This window comes from Haliotis rufescens, unplaced genomic scaffold (genome assembly GCF_023055435.1).
Source record: "Haliotis rufescens isolate VD_foot unplaced genomic scaffold, xgHalRufe1.0.p SCAF_22, whole genome shotgun sequence".
Taxonomy (NCBI): Eukaryota; Metazoa; Mollusca; class Gastropoda; order Lepetellida; family Haliotidae; genus Haliotis; species Haliotis rufescens.
In genome coordinates, this window is record NW_025963913.1 from 2,318,339 (window position 1) to 2,336,452 (window position 18,114).

The 18,114-nt window shown below is 39.9% G+C and overlaps 1 protein-coding gene across 4 annotated transcripts in view; it reads left to right on the forward strand.

Annotated features, from left to right (window-relative positions):
* Positions 1-917: 917 nt before the first annotated feature.
* LOC124136358 (prestin-like) overlaps positions 918-18,114 on the forward strand; it is a 110,200-nt gene continuing 93,003 nt past the window's right edge. For all 4 annotated transcript variants that reach the window (XR_006861351.2, XM_046502279.2, XM_046502278.2 and 1 more), the window contains exon 1: positions 918-1,415. Coding sequence is in view for 3 of the 4 variants with exons in the window: in XM_046502279.2 (XP_046358235.1) it covers positions 1,259-1,415 (157 nt within the window). In the remaining variant the exon portion in view is untranslated. The remainder of the gene's footprint in view (positions 1,416-18,114) is intronic.

Consider the following 18,114-nt stretch of genomic DNA (forward strand, 5'->3'; position numbering starts at 1 on the left):
ATTGTGAAGTTTTTAATTTGGTTCAGTATATTACCATTCACGGGACATTATCATCCGCTGTTCTATACTTGTGACATGTGACGAGCAACATTCCGTCAGCAGGTAATTGACACTGAGGGAGACGGAGAGTATTGTGTACTCGCAGCTGTTTCGGAGAACCCGTTTATTGCCGCTGTGCATTAAACAAGTACCGACTCTTGCGTGAAGCTATTGTCCCGGAATGCTGCATAGAGCCGTATTGCATCATCTTACCATCATTCAATGCTGAGGTATCATTCAGAGCAACAACAAAACCATGAAAGAGGTTTTTTGCTCAAATCTATAAAAGAAAAGGGCTTAGCAAACACCCCTGCAATGATCAGTGCAGGAGTTAATGCAGAATAAATGATATTATTACTCCATCAACCGTTACTACACCTTGAGTGTTGGGACTAATTGATGGGACTTCACATCTCGCTCCACATGAGAGTCTCTTCAGCCCTTAATACATACTTCAAATATTGACACATTATACACACATGTTGCAGCAAGTCCTGTATAACCAAAACTGTACGCTGGTTTCAAGTCGGATTCTCAAAACCACATCGGGTAAAACAATTGTTGTTCATCATAAGCTTTGTTTATCCGTCAGAGTAATCACTGTTCGTGAATTAATTATTTTCTTGACCAGTTTATGAAAATTATGTGTTTTAACAATAAACGTGTAACAAGTTATCACCTTGATGATATATTTGAATACAGATGGCTCGTTACCATGTATATGTATACATTCAATCGCTTACTGGAGCGAAGGATGCACATACACGTTCTGTCCTTTTTGCGCATGACAAAATCTCGATCCAGTTTGTTATTGGCTCGAGGTGCTTGTCATGTGGTTTGTCCCTACTTAGGCGACAGCTAACAGTGAGATAAAAATCATTGGGTTTCTTATCAACGCAACGCGCGGAGTGGCATTCTGCGTCCCTTTGGTCATTTGTTTATATACGGCACACATCGCTGAATTCGAATTGCGTGTTTACTAATTTCAACCGCTGACACCCAAGTTGGACTTTGAAGATAGGTTTGTTCTTAACCAACGGACCATTGATGTCAATTACGAGTGTGGACACTGGTGCCAGTCACGAGTTCGAATCTGTTTTCTTTAAGGATTTCCCCTGCATTTTGAGGAGGGGGCGATAGTTAGACATTGTTGATTCTTTGTTAAGGGATTTTCAAGACAACCACTCCTGACAATTTGTGACATCTCGCAAGCGTCACAATGACAAAGAAGAACGGTTCTGCCGTTTTGACGGCTGCTACCCAGATTGAAAAAGAAACACCGAACAGTTCTGCCGGACTTGTCAACGGTGGCTTCCAATACGACGACCAACACTCAATCATCCTGGATCCACGAGCTCTAAACGGAGATGCCCATGGTAAGTGCTAGCATACGCATTGTATAAGGATCCCAATTTATGTAATATTTTCTTTTTCACCGTCCATTTAATTAATTTCGTCGTGGCAAACTACAGAGCACTTTAACGATGCTTAAACAATAAATATATTTTCAGAGGTCTCTCTGTGGTTGAATACATTCAGCCAACAGGGTGAATTGATCATATACCTTTAGGAAATAATTTTTAACTCAAGCTTTAAAAAATGGACAATGGATGTCCAAACTATGGCACAGGAATAGGTTAGTCAGGTAGTGGCGTTCTCTTAAATCTAATTCACGAGTTGACTCTCAAACGTTTTCCCAAGATTCTACTTACAAACAATGGAGACATCCATGCCGGTAGAAACCCCGTTGACTCATTGGCAATCAACGTTGTACTTGGTACTATTGTGCATAAGGTTTTGACATTAACCTAGCAGAAATAATGTTTTTTTATGTTAAGTTTCATATGACAATACAGGGGATTGGATCATGTTTTTCACTAAAGAAGAATTCATTTTAAAACTTGTGTGGTGCTGTGATGATCTTATGCAGAATTGTAATGTGTACATACAAAATAGTGATCCTGGTTTAGGTTCTGAAACCATAAGATTACATTTACGTCTAGCATGCCGCACATGGTACAACCATGAACTAAGATATGTACCACAGACCTGTGTATGTACATTCAAAATAAATAACACAATCCTTAATCTATTGGAAATGTGCGGACCTAATCAGGCTGGAAAAGATAACAGGTGTGATTACTGACCTAGATATGTCTCCCCTTACAATTGATTATATGCTACTCTCCTTGCAACAAAATTGAGATGATTTGTTTTGTTTTTTAAAAACTCCTGAAATCAACGAACTGTACCACAGTGTGCTGGTCGTATCATTGACGTTACTTTTTATTGACAACACACTGTAACACACTGGTCAGTACATATTCCCACTGTACTGGCAACTGTGACGTCATCCCTACTGTGCGGGCTACGTGGGTCAATTAACGGAACTTTCTTCGCAAATAATTCATGTATTATTTATCTTAGAGAGGGTATTTCACGAGATCTCACATGTGCAGATCATGTTACCCATTTTGCTGTGAGTATTTCATGAAATATATGTGCAGAGCATGTTAGACTGGACTCCGTTATACTGGAAAACACCCAATCTGGACGATTACGTTTCGGAACGTTAAGATGAATGTACAATTTAAAGACATTACTTCGTACTCACCATTCCTTAATCCGGACATTTGTTAATCCGGACGGGTTTACTTGGAAAGGTAACGTCCGAATTATAGAGGTTTCATTGTATTTGAGTGTGAGAGTTATGTTTTACGACGCTTTATCAATAATCCAGGAAATAGCAGGGGGACACAGAAAAGGGCATCACACAGTGTCCCCATATGGGGATTTTTTGCGGTCCAGGTCCTTATGCGTTACGAGCGAACACTTTCACCCAAGACCACCCCACCACCCTATCTGTTATCAAACCATTATGCCAGCCCCCAGTAAACGGCTCCTTCACAATGCAACCTAACGGGTGGCTGTAACAACTTGAAGTTTAAGTATCCCTTTTACATATGATATTTTAAATATTTGAATTGACTACACTGACATGTATTGGTTCTTAATATCAAACAGTCCTAGAGATACCGAAAATATATCTTTATGGGCCTAAGTGTTAAATATGAATCGTAAACTGACATCGTATTAAACAATATTTCAACGAGATTCCAGACATATATATTGCTTTTAATGGTTTTACAACTGGTCGGGGTAACTCCTACACAATGCATAATAAACGTTCAGATGGTGCAAAAATAGGTCGGCATACCTACCACCTATGTTGTTTGTTGTTTAACGCCGCACTCAGGAATATTCTGGCTATATGACGGAGGTCTGAAAATACCAGACCAGACAGTCCAGTGATTGACAGCATGAGCATCGATCCACGCAATTGGGGATACGATGACATGCATCAATCAAGTCAGCGAGCCTGACCACCCGATCCCATTAGTCGCCTTTTACAAGTATAGTCGCCTTTAAAAGCAAGTAAGGGTTGGCGAAGTATGGGGTACTTCCACTTATAGTAAATGCTGTTCTGGCAGTTATATTACTTTCAGAATCATTACAAGGCGGAACACAAACAACATTTTAAAAATATTTTGTAATATTTTTATTTTTATTAACACGTATACATTATTAAATTGGCAAAATCCAAACAGTGTGCGATATGGAACATGAATGCTTATTAATTACAATCATACATTTCGATGTATATATATATATGAACTAGAAAAGAAGTTGTAAATTAAGATCATTCCTTTTAATTTGTTGGTGTAATTAATATTTACCTGTCAACTTGTAATCAATTAACACTTATATTACAACCAATCGAGTCTCAAATAACAGAGAACTCCAGTTGAAAAGAAAACTTTTGTATAAACATTTATTTCCCACAGTGTTGCTATACGTGTTTGTAATAATGATCCAAGAACACCACAGACGCTGTGGTGTAATATGATCGCCCGAACGTGACGTCCCTGTTTGGGTGACACAAACATAACTATCGGCGCAACCTTGAAATGACTAACTATCCACAGAAGGGCAAATGTTCTTTGTTATAACGATTTTATTTTTTGTCTACTTCGTTTTGTTTCATCATTATCAGCTATAAGTAATCGCATCTGTTTCTAACTTTTTTGACGATGTGCGTGTGTGTGTTTGTTTGTTTATTTACTTGTATTTAGGAAGGACGTGGCTGGGAAGCCGAAAGTCAACAGATACATGTAATTATTTTAACTTTATTAAGGCTCAGATGCACAGACATAATGTTTCAGTAGGTTATTGTATTTTGCCGATTCGGTCGAAGTCTAATGGAATATTTTTTATATCTGTTGTTTAACTATTCAAGGCATAGGACGGCGGTCTGTAGTTAATCTGGATCGAATGAAATAAGTATGTCTGACGCATACACATACAAACACTATTCTTAGTTCCCAGGGTATAGTTCGAAAACTCCATTAATCATAGTCTTGGGGTTACAATCAATGCATTACTATCAATTAACGTCGTTACAGACATTTAAATGTGAATTGCTTGTCGGCTGTACTTCATCTACAGTCAATGCATTCCTGTTACATTTATTAAATTAAATTATGAATTTCACTAAGTTACCTGTTAAGTATAGACATTACTGCTTTTTATGAGATTCCCGTTAAGTTAAAGTACATACATGTCACTTGGCTGATTGTGTGTCATCGTGCCTTGATAGCCTGTATTGTGCCGATGACGGTGGACAATATAGGATACCCCAAATAATAATAATAATAATAATAATAATAATAATATTGTTTTGTTTGTTTGTTGTTTAATGCCGCACTTAGCAATATCCCAGCTATATGACGGCGGTCTGTAAATAATCGAGCCTGGGCGAGACAATCCAGTGATTGACATGAGAATCTATTGGGATACGATGACATGCATCAAGCAAGTAAGCGACCCTGACCACCCGATCCCGTTAGTCTCCTCTTACGACAAGCATAGTCGCCTTGTACGGCAAGCATGGGTTGCTGGAGACCTATTCTACCCTAATAATATTGGACTGTACTGCTGGAAGGTTCAGAAATGAGTGTCAGCCAAGTGAAGTGCCATATCAAACCGGCCCAGACTCAGTTTTTCAAGGAAAGGCTATCTGAACGACCACTGCATCGAGTTTATGTGCAGTGTGTTGAGAAGATCAGCAACCCTGCAGAGTCCTTCGCTTGGATGAAGTCGGCTGGCCTGAAAAGTGAAACAGAAGGCATTCTGTTAGCTGCTCAGGACCAGTCACTTCCCGCTCGAAACCGTCAGTGTGTGATTTTGCATCAAAATGTAAATATGAAAAGTAGATTATGCAATGAATTTAATGAGACTGTCCAACCCATTGTCAGTGGATGCCCAGCTTTTGCACAAACACAGTATCTTAAGCGACATGATGGTGTAGCTCGATCATGTCTTCGCCATGCTTGTGGTTTTGACACAGAGGTCCATCCATGGTACGACCCGGAATATGTAGAGGGCGTCATGGAAAATGATAAATACAAAATGCTTTGGAATAGGCCCGTGTACAGCCTCAGACGTATCCAGGCCGACAAACCTTATATTTTTTATAAATCCAATGAAATCATTTATATCATTGCATTTTCTGTCTGTCTTGACACCAATGTGATTGAAATAATAATAATAATAATGATAATAATAATAATGCACCAAATCCACACCCTAAAGCGTACACTATTATTATCCCGATCAATGGATCAGTGTGAACTCGATTTCCTTCTCAGCTCCCTGGGGAGTATACAACCCAAGCTGCCTGCGAGGTGCTTGAAGGTTAACAGTCACATTACATCTCATTCTACCGGGTACCCATTGACTGCAAGTCACTTGCCTAAGGAGACACAATATGTGTTACGCGTGTTTCAGTGCGCGGCATTATTCATGCAGATATTTTTAATTCTCAACATATTTTTGGCTGGTAAATTTCTCTTTACGTACAAATGTACAACTTTAACATAAGTAGGGTTTATTTTAAGACAAAAGCTAGAAATAATATCTCGAATAGGAATTGTAAAATAAACAAGGAGAAAGAAACTCTGCTTGACGAACCACCGCCACCGCCACTGGCTAATGAAAGCGTGCGGCTTATCCATAGGCGAGATGGCCGGACAGATGACCTTTGAACAGAAACATTGTATTCGTGAAATCAACGGGTCGACCAAACATAGTTTATGATCCTGTAAGTAAGCCAACTATAGAGGCTGCGGGTCAGCGTTCATTCAAAAGAGCATGTATCATGTGCGAGGATGCTTATCTGTCTCAATTGAGGCACATTCAATTCCACTGTAGGATAATTTATGCATTTACAACCTGATCTTGGCTTCCCCACTTTCATGTATTTATTTGCCTGGACACAGAATCGGTATGCATTGAACCGTGCGTGCGTGCGTGCGTGCGTGCGTGCGTGCGTGCTTGCGTGCGTGCGTGCGTGCGTGCAGGGAAATATTTCAAGGGGTACTCTTGTCAATCAGATATTTCAAAAATTTCAAGAGCACTCATAAACAATGGTGGTATTTTCAGACTCGGGTCTCCTCGGGGTTTTCCGTATGTTAAAGTCAAAAGGTCACTTAATTTCGCTGTTAGACATTCAGATAGATATCAGTTTAAATCTTCAGTCACCTCTTCAGTGCGGTCGCCTGAGGGTGAGACTAGCATCTTGTTTTCACAAACTCCGGATTGATGGGTATTCTGTTTTGATACATACTCCAGCGGCTACAGGAGTCTGAACCCCCAGTGACACAATGGCATTTTTGGCATTATTTACTATCACGTCGGGGCGGTCGGGTAGCCTAGTGGTTAATGCGTTCGCTCGTCACGCCGAAGACCCGGGTTCGATTCCTGACATGGGTACAATGTGTGAAGCCCATTTCTGGTTTTTCCCCGCCTTGATATTGCTTGAATATTGATAAAAGCGGCGTAAAATCACAATCACTGACTACTATCACGCACTACTAACTATATAAACGCATAGTAAAATGTATCAGTTTTATTATTTTAATACTCGTGGGTTTCACCAAAGTGGTTAACGTGTAAGACCTGCATCACTTCGGGCATTCCTCCCACATTAAGCTGAAACGCCGTGATATAACTGGAATATTGTTCAAAGGGGCGTTAAACCCAACACGATCATTCACTCACTATACTAATCAGAACTATAGATTTGTATTCCTGTGGTAAAACGTTCGCAACATAACGTATAGGTAGGAATAACGTCATCTGACAACCAATGCTGTTAAAAGATAGACTTCAAGTTAAGTATATATGTTTAACGTAGCACACGGCAATATTCCAGTTATATGAGGGCGGCCTGTTAATAATCGAGTTTGACCAGACAATCCAGTGGTTGATCAAACGGCATCGGGGTACGTTGACATTCCGTCGATGAAGTCGCCAAGTTTGACCATGCGGTCTTTGAAGTCGCTTTTTGCGACCAGCATAGGTTGCGAGGGACCAAAATTAATTTAACCCAGAACCCCAAGGGTTCAATTTAAGTATAATGTATGTATTATGAGTGAGTGAGTGGGCTAGATGTTACGCTGCGTTCAAGAAAATATCGCGATGGGTCTTCACATATTATGTCCAGGTGAGAAATTGAACCCAGATTGAACCAATCCTACAATCACGGAGCTACGTCTCACTCCTAGGTGTTTACATCATAAGGTCCATTCTGTTTAGGTAACGTTCAAGACAATCCACTTAGTGGAATAAGGGTCTCTGAAATCCTCAAAGTGAGGAACAGCTAACTGCATTCCAGTCCCCCCAAAACTTCCGCTATCAGCAGGGGTCCTCTTGCCAGCTTCCCCGGTGTGTCACATCTGATTAATGACCACAAGCTATTCTGTAGCAGACGACATGTATGTGAGTCCAGAAAATCCTTAATGTTCTGAATATGCTACACCGGGAACCCAAAGAAAGGGCTTCACACGTTGTACTAAGTGCAACTGACGCTTTCCATGAATACTTAGACTAACATTTAGTCTCTGAAATCTTATATTACACAATATCCTTCCTGACTCTAAAAATATTTTAAAAAATCCCTATGCTGATAGACTTGCTTTTGTATGCATTTCTAGATTATTATTTTTAATAAAATAAATATATTCCACGGTCATGGTGCAGGACTAATGAATACTCTATACAGCGTCACCCTGGACATAACCATTAGAATTGAAACACCGTCAAGAACAAAACGCCGATTGTGTGGGCATTGAGCAACGTTGGCACGCTGGCGGTGTTCCTTCGCACAGAGACATTCCAGTAATCCCAGGACAATACGTATACATTGTATATAAGCTGTGCGTATCGCTGAAAGTCTCCCACGTAAGACGTAGTGAGACATTCATTCGACATTACGTCACGAATCCTTGATGGCGGACGATAGCCATTGATCCCATGCGTCTGAAACGTCACGCTCCAACGAGCTGTCACCGCTTTCAAAGGAGGTCGTTTTCTTAGCCTGGAGTAGTGTTGTCAACATCTTTCATCTTTATTGTTGTCGCGGATTATCACGTCTTTCATTCCATTCTCTCCGATAATGATGCTTGGTTTCTGATCACGATACAAAACGTCGAAGACTTGTGGGCTTTCAATTCCTACATCAAGCTGTCATGTTGTGCTATATTTTGAATACTGTTCAAAGTGGTGTTAAACCCAACTCCCTCACTCAGTCCTTAATTTTATTTCAAAGCGATGGGCATGCAAACCAACATATCATAGGCTGGGGATGCCGATCAAATTTTGACGTTACGGTCTTCCAATGTGACCTTCACCTTCAACACGTTCGTCTAAGATAGCCAACAAGTTGCGTTCTGGTAGATTGATTAATCATTTTAAACATAGGGGACTAAGCATGCTTTCAACACGTATATTTTATCGGCGATTCGTATAAAGACATTGACAAGAAGCAAGAATGAGATTGTTTAACAGACCGCATTTCAGTGATCTCGATAGAGACTTGAAAATATTCATTACATATCGCTGGCGCTGTAAATTGTTCATATTATCACTGTAGTTCAATAGTGTAAGCAGAGACTGTAGATACTTATCAGTAAGTGTAACTATATTCTCACAAGCGAAGGAAAGTTTTGACCCCAGGATCTGATAACATATAAGTTTTCCACGGGGTATGTCCTTTAACGCCATGGCTTTATCTGACCATGATGACCTCTTGATAGACAATCGGTCAGCAGTGCCCTTGAGGTCAAGGCGGTTTCGTGGCCTACTGTGATACACTATCGCGAAAATAATTATTCTCCCATGTAACTGGGAACAGTGTTTTTTTCAGTGCCCACACGTGTCCGGAAAAAAATCATTAACCCCGGGCAGTAACGTATCCGTTAACGTTTACAAAAAAGGGCACATGTCGCCCCATCGTCTAAGGCGCCACAATTCGCTGTGCAGAGTTGTTTCCCTTGGGCATGCCTAAATCCTGTGATCGTGGGTTCGAATCCTGGTTCGCCTTTATTGTTTCTGTGATTGTCAGCACCATACCCGTGCTCGTGGGTTTCACCAAACTGGTTGCCGTCTTACACCAACATCACTTTGAGCTTTCCTCCCACATCCAACCGAAACGCTGTGATACAACTGGAATACTGTTCCAAGTCGCGTTAAACCAAACTCACTCACTCTAAATGATGTCTAGTCTTTTCATCGCCTGTCAACCAGATGGTCCTATGTCCACATTTGAACAAAAATAATGTTTTTGCATTTTCTTCCAGATGGGTGCTTTCCTAACATTGTTGTAAATTCCATGAATCCCCTGTTGCTGGAATGTATTTTTTCAGTTATTCTATGTACGAAAACTTAAGTTTCTTGAAACCAAACTGTTCCATGTCAATGTCCATTCAAATTCTTCACACAGATCATGTGACACGGAGAAAGGACCGCATAGTTCCAAATCATTTGGAGATTTTTCAACTGTAGAATGTGAATATTGGGAGTGAATATTGTGATCTGTGAACTGAAATACATCATAAATGGTGATGACTTCGTTACTATAAGTTGTTTCAAGTATGTGAAAACTTTGGTCAAGATGAATCAGAATACGCCAATTGATTTTACTGATGGAGATAGACCAGTAATGTATCTGTCCTAACTTCTTTGGTGCTCTTAAATAAAAAAAACAGTACTTATCTGTAAATGAGAAGATTGATAATTACGCTTGCTTTAAAAACATACCAATTAATTTGTATTTGTTTGTTTCCTGTAAAATAAATGCATATTTTTGGTTTAAGTTAATATTATACAGCGCTTCAAATTTTCAAATATAACTTAATCCAAACTTATGAAAGTGGAGATTATGGTTCTTAGGCGACGATTTACTGTTATATTTATGTTCCTTAGTGAACATAGTGATTCTCAATGGAACAAAAAGTAGCTACATCATCGTGACTCACTACTTGTAGGGCGTTATACCAAATGCTTTAATACAATGATTCAGCTTATTTGCTGCAGCGTTATTTTACCCGTTCATGTTTTGGTCACGTCCACAGTGTCTTATACATAATCACACATTAATTATCACATAAATAATTAACAGCTGGTAAGTACATTACATATTCTTTTGCGCCTCAACAAACACACCGACCCTGGTCGGATGAAGCCAACATGTCCAGACACACAGGTAAAGCGCGTTTTGACATTCCATTTTAGATTCAAAATACTGTGTTTATTTATTTCATGTTGTTTAATGCGCCAACTAAATGACGGCGTCCTTTAAATGAATTGATATAATTCCATTAGCCTTTCGTAAGAGCCGACTAAAGTGAAGATCGGATGTACAGTTCCAGCGATTGGCTTTTCTGGTGTCATCGGGCGGGGATTGCGGGGAACGTTGCTCCCGTTTTCTTCCTTTGTTTGTTGTTTAACGCCACACTCAGCATTTTTCCAGCTATATGACGGTGGTATTTAAATAATCGAGTCTGGGCGAGACAATTCAGTGATTGACATAATGAGGATCTATCTACGCAATTGGGATACGATGACATGCATCAAGTAAGTCAGCGAGCCTGACCACTCGAGCCCGTTAGTCGCCTCTTACGACAAGTATAGTCGCCTTTTAAGGCAAGTATTGGTTGCTGAAGACCTATTCTACCCCGGATCTTCACGGGTCCTTCCACAGATGATATGTGTTGTTCTGGCAGTTATATTACATTAAAGGGCAAGTTCACACGGAAATTAACCTATTTTTCTTGTACTTTTTCCACATTAAAAGTGTTAACCTAGAAGTGTCATAGACAAAAATATAAAAATATCACAATTAATTAACATATTTTTCGCATTAAAACGATTTATATTTTTCACATTTACCAAGTGTTCTATTTCCACAACAAAAACACCATGGCTTATGCCCCTTGCAATATGACGTCATTGGTGCCAATTGATAAACATTATGACGTCATCATGCTTTGTTAGAGCCGCTTCACGTGGTGTAGGTCTAGGTGTGTGATTCTAGCGTCTCAGATGCCAGCCAGCATAGTGTGATGCTGAGTCACCACTGCGCCGGAGTGTGTCGTAGGCCATGTTGTTTTAGCGCAAACTGGTACTTGATATCTTTTGCGTTGAGAATAGACAGGGACCCAGTTGAATTGGCACCAATTACGTCATAATCTAAGGGGGATAACTCAGGCCTGTTTAGCTCGAAAAACGAAGGCCTCATAACGGCATATCATTTTCACACTATTGTGAGCTTCCTACTTTCACTGTGAAAAAAATGAGTGTATATTTTCAAACACAGATACTAATTAATTCTAAAATTGCGTTTTGTTTAGAAAAAGAAAGAAAGTGATTTTTGCGTGTACACTTCCCCTTTAAGAATCAATGCTTTGATCTCCGAATTTCATTATGTCATTACAAAGTAGGTTGTTGGATACCAATTCTAACCCGGATCTTCACGTGTCGCACGCGTTACCAGCCACTGAGATTTGATCATTTACTGGCTACCGTGATATATCACTCAGTTCATAACGCCAAGGCTTATAGCGATATTATAATTATCACGCTGATATAAACACAATTTGTATACTGCTTCAAACGCCTACTTAAGGGAAGCCATCGAGAGAGACCCAATGGCTGGAAGATCTAAAGTAACACATGACCTAAAGATGTCACAATGGGACGCCACTGGTCTAACTACACGTACATGGTCCTATTATGAACTGAGGGGCAAAACAAAACATGCTAAGTTTGTTTTTTTATGCCATTGGAAATTGAAAGAACTGTTGTTAAGTTTGATTATGTCTATTCAACCCTCACCCATTCCTGCAACAGTTTGTAAAAAGTAATCTATGGGTAAATATGAAAACAGTAATTGATTCAATAATGATTGGGATAAGAAATAAATTAGCATCGACATGACCCTTATGTTTTAAAATGTGTAAATTTGTGCCGAAAACATCAAACTTCTTGATTTTCAAAGATAAGATGTCAACGATAGCCATCAACAGTTATGAAGTATGCGAAAAATATATAATATTTTGTAAGTTTTTAAATCAAATTCTTTTGTAAACAATAAAACCGCGTAGAAGTATTCTTTGTGTGCTACCTACGCGTCAGTACAGTTCATGCTTTGCATATAACATCACCAACTAGATATTTTCCATTGAAAATTAAACCTACCATAAACTCAACTGAGGGATAAAGTGTCACCTGCTCCCCAATCTGGTTCCAAAATATAAAATAAAGGTTAACCAGGCCATCCGTGACTTGTCTGAGTTATACGACATGGCAGAGCACTTGCATTCAAGCAGAATGCTTACCTAGAAAACATTCCTATATGGAACATGTTACCATTGTCTCATAACGCGAGATTTCCATTCCACTGATAAGGAAAGTCATGAATCATACCTTCTCCTCATAACATTCAGACTAGCCAAGTATTACCTCGAGGAGACTGTCACACACTGCACAGTCAGTCTGCGGACACTCTTGGCCTCAACTATGACATTGGGGACGGTTTCCGGTAGGTCAATGGAAAACATTTAACACTTTTTTATGAGTGGCAGGTGCTACCGGTTTTGAAGGACATACATGGCCTATGATCTAAGCAACGAGATCTACATTTGTCACTGAAAGATGATTACGTTCCATTCACTACCATCATTACGTAATGTGATGATCATCACAATGAATATATGTATAGGGCTCTTTCCTCGAACGGGGTCGGGATCTTGGACCCCGATGGCAGCTGTATATCGAAGATACTTACCCTTTCGCGAACACTGATTTTCAGTGATCCATTCATAGAATTTTCACCACTATTTTTCCTTTTACGTCCAACTGAACATGTTTCGCAAGAAAACCGAGACTGGGTGTTATCTGGCGTTGACGTTGTATATTTATTGGTAAATATATTCTTTCCAGGTTTTGTTTGACTTTTTCAAGAAAAGATTACAAAATCCTAGACTTAGGTTATTTGTTATTAGCCTTCCATACTTGTCATATTCCTCTGGAGCACTTCTCTAAAATATTTTCTAAGCACATCACATGACGTCAGTGAGATTGCTATGGGGAATCGCCTATATTCGATTTCAACGGATGATCCGTTTAACGAAACAGAGTGTTGTAGACACTAAACCAGTCTTAGGTTCTTTCTACGAGGAACGCTATTTAAGAATTACGTTTATTGACTACATAATTGTCAAACTTACAACACCGCCTCGGCCATATGACCGCGAATATAGACATTTATTTAGTATGGGTATATCTCATTTGCGTCCGAAACTTAACGGTTAATAAATGCCACAAAACCCTTGTAATATTCGTGAGAGTCGATTGTGCGAGTCCGACTTCTTCGTATATCGTGAGCATGTGTTTATGAATCACTATCAAATAGCGATCGGGTGTTCGCGAAAAGGTGAACCCCTGTCCCACCTTTGGTAAACACACGCAAAGGCAAGTCAATTGTTCACCTGAAAAAAAACCACGGAAACATATGGTACAAATCACTTTTTCTCACTGATGCGTAAAATTTAGAAATGTCCCCAGCATGTCCACATGTCTACACTAAAATGTTTTGAAAGCATTATTGAGACTTTGAAAAGTTTTAGAAAAACGAAAGTTTCCAGCACTCCACGATCCTAATTATACGTCGACAGTAAGAAAATGTCTGAATTGCACAACATAGAGACTCCTTGTAAAGGTGGTTGACCTAAGTTGACATAGAGGCTTCCCTTTTATGATAAACTTATCACAATGCTCTATTCTGATTATCTATCGTAATGGACGTTTCTTTTGACTAAAATAGAAATGGCGTGTACTACACGTTTTATAAGCCTAAGTGTACTACCACGATCGCCGCCATGAAAAGAGACTCATTCATTTAATGGTAAAATTGGGCCTTAAATACTGATTTTCATACAAGCCTACCGAGGACGAATTATCATTGAATAAATCTGGTGTGACAGCATAAAGTGCAATCAAAGATTGGTAGATATTTGTCTCTTTACAGATTGTGATAGTCCATCATTTGTAGAATATTGATTTCAGTTAAACCATCCACATCTTTATTGTTTATACTTACCATATGAAATTAAAATAAATGCAAATTTGTACATGTCATTTAAGAAGCTGTTGACTTGTGGATTTCAGCTTCGTTTATCCTTTCAATGCGACGTCTCACCAGGTGCTTGTGCTTTTATTGCAATTGAAAAATAAAAGAAGCTGAAATCCAAAAGTGAATTTTGTCTTGAAATACGCGTCCGAAAGAATTGCGCTTGAACTATTTTCGTCGCGGTGGGGTAGTCTCGTAGTTAAAGAGGTCGCACCCCACGCCGAAGAAAAGGGCTCAGTTCAGTGATGTCCATTATCGTGATGTTGCTGAATATTGCTTCAATCGGCGTAAAACCATACACTCTGAAACATTTCCACCATTTGTACCTTTTCAAGGTTTACCGGGCAGGACACGGGTGGTCACGAATAATCACATGAAGGTTTGAGCTTGATATTCAGTCACTGTGCCTCATTGCACACCACAATTGATCAGTAATTAACATTACGCGGACTGTCAAAGAGCGCAGCCTCGGGCGACTCAGGGCGCCGCCTCTAATGGCATAACACTTTTAACACTTGCCACGAAGGCTCCCTTTGTTGAAAGTAGGCCTACTTGAGAATAAGCTCTGGTCTTGCCTAAGTAGGCCGGAAGAGGGGAGGCTCATTATTGTTCATGTAAGACCAAAATTGCTTTGCCGCGCTAATCCGCTGTGTGACATCGAGAAAGATTTCGATCTACGTAAGATATAACCAATCCCCATATTTGATCACCGTGTTTGTCTAATCTACACACCTGTTAGTGGTCATGAGATGTGTTCACTGAAGCATGCGATGGTCGAGTGAAGAGTGTATGTGAAGCATACCAGTGACATAATATCTAACACGTTGTGTCCAACATGTTTCTTGTTTCTTGTAAATGTTCAGCGTGTTTCTTGTTTCTTGTAAGTGCCCAACATGTTTCTTGTAAGTGTCCAACATGTTTCTTCTAAGTGTCCGACATGTTTCTTGTTTCTTGCAAATATCCAGTGTGCTTCTTGTTTCTTGTAAGTGTCAAACATGTTTCTTGTAAGCGTCCAACATGTTTCTTGTTTACTAGACGTGTCCAACATGTGTCTTGTTTCTTGTAAGTGTCCAACATGTTTCTTGTTTCTTGTAAGTGGCTAACATGTTTCTTGTTTCTTGTAAGTGGCCAACATGTTCTTGTTTCTTGTAAGTGGCCAACATGTTTCTTGTGAGTGTCCAACGTGTTTCTTGTTTCCTAGACGTGTCCAACATGTTTCTTGTTTCTTGTAAGTGTCCAACACGTTTCTTGTTTCTTATAAGTGTCCAAGATATTTATTGTAAGTGTCCAGGGTTTTTCTTGTTTCTTGTAAGTGTCCAACATGTTTCTTGTTACTTGTAAGTGTCCAACATGTTTCTTGGTTCTTGTAAGTGTCCAACATGTTTCTTGTTCCTTGTAAGTGTCAGTGATGTTTTGGGCAATACTTAAGCTTGGTACAGTTGCGCTAGGACTGCCGTAACTCCCATACTTATTAATATCCATCCCATAGACTTACGACACTTGTAATGCTAAATTCGCTTTGTGGAACAGGACCCAGCGGCTTGTGCAGCATAGCGATGTTAGTGCTGAGTGAGTGAGTGAGTTTATTTTAATGCCGCTTTGAACAGTATATCAGTTATTTCACAGCCTCGCAGCATGTGGCATGGGACGCGCAGTGAAATCACTGGCCTACCCGTGCCTTCTCTTAGTGATTAGACTGACGTAAGTAAAGTTAAATATTGGAGTGTTCGTGCTAAGGCTGTCGTAAGTCAAAGTTAAAGTATTGGAGTCTTAGCGCTACTCAATGCATCAATAATCGTATTCACATGATGATGTTCATATAAATGAAGTCAATTGCACATTCTCATTCACATTTACAGTCGCATTCCCTATCACTTACACATGCAGTCTCGCATTCACAATCATCTACACATGCAGTCTCCCATTCACAATCACTTACACATGCAGTATCCCATTCACAATCACTTACACATGCATTCTCCCATTCACAATCACTTACACATGCATTCTCCCATTCACAATCATCTACACGTGCAGTCTCCAATTCACATTTACAATCGCATTCACTATCACTTACACATGCAGTCTCCCATTCACAATCACTTACACATGCATTCTCCCATTCACAATCACTTACACATGCAGTCTCCCATTCACAATCACTTACACATGCATTCTCCCATTCACAATCACTTACACATGCAGTCTCCCATTCACAATCACTGACACATGCAGTCTCCCATTCACATTTATAGTCTTATTCACAATAGCTTACACATGCAGTCTACTATTCAAATTTACAATCGCACATGTATTCACATGTAGTCTCTCATTCACATGCACTTGCCTTCACTCCTATTCAAACTCACACTCTCACCCATTAGAATTCACGAAGAAAATACTTAAAACATATTTTAAAAATGCAATGCACGCACGCACGCACGCACGCACGCACGCACACCGAAATCTACATAGAAGGCGCCTTGGGAAGATTTTACCGTACGTGTAAATTAGCTCATCATGAATAGGCTTCTCCGTTATATCGGTAGCATTGTGTTTGGTTCAGCAGGGCTGTGTAGGGTTGCACATAAAACTATATTGTGCGGATCCAGCCTTCCAAGCAGGCGCCGCTGGATGTGGGAGTTAAGTGTTTTACAATCTTCATATTTCGCTCAGTCGTTCACTTTTATTGTGATCATCCATCATAATAAACATCTTGAGGCGGGGACAAAGGCATGTCTAAATCTCAGGTACTATTGGCTGTTTATAGATTCAAACATTGTTTGGGTACATATACCATTCGCGTTGATCTGGGTCATACTCAGTGGTTATTGACGGAAATGACGGAGTTCTGATGTATGATGCGTCTCCGACTGCCACCGTGGCCTTGTAGTGGAGAGTCGGTGGTTCGATCCCCGGCCGCGTCATACCAAAAGATGGTACTTGTTGTTACCCTGCCTGGCGCTCGGCATTAAGGGGCTTAAACAAGGACTGGTCGGCTCGGAGTCAGTATACTGTGTCTGAGTGGGGTATTCATGTTAATCTGTGGCATGGTATCTCAGTTGGCTAGCACGGACTAGCACAAGCACGCCCACACACGCATCTTCGCACGCACGCACACACTAACACACACATGTACATGCATGTCACTATATAAGTGCAATAATCTTGACTGCTTGGTTACACCCCATTTCACCTCACCTGATGTACATTTGCAGCCTATAACAGGTATATATCACTGTGAGTGCAGAACGATAATAAAGATCATGACAGGAGTTACACGATATTCACACTCTTTAAACAGTACTGTAAGGGGGTTACAGGTTTAAATAAATTTGGGGGACCTGAAATTCAGGAAATCTTTCGTTCAAATCTGAAAAAACACAATCCACACAAAAAATACGTTGAAATAACTTGCGTTCTCGTAATGCAGTTGAAATCGTGTTTCTTGAGAGACAAGCAAATGGACCGTTAAACTTTTATCTCTGAACATAAAGGCATGTATTCCATTAGGTACTCAATAAAGTTATATCGAAATGAAAGCT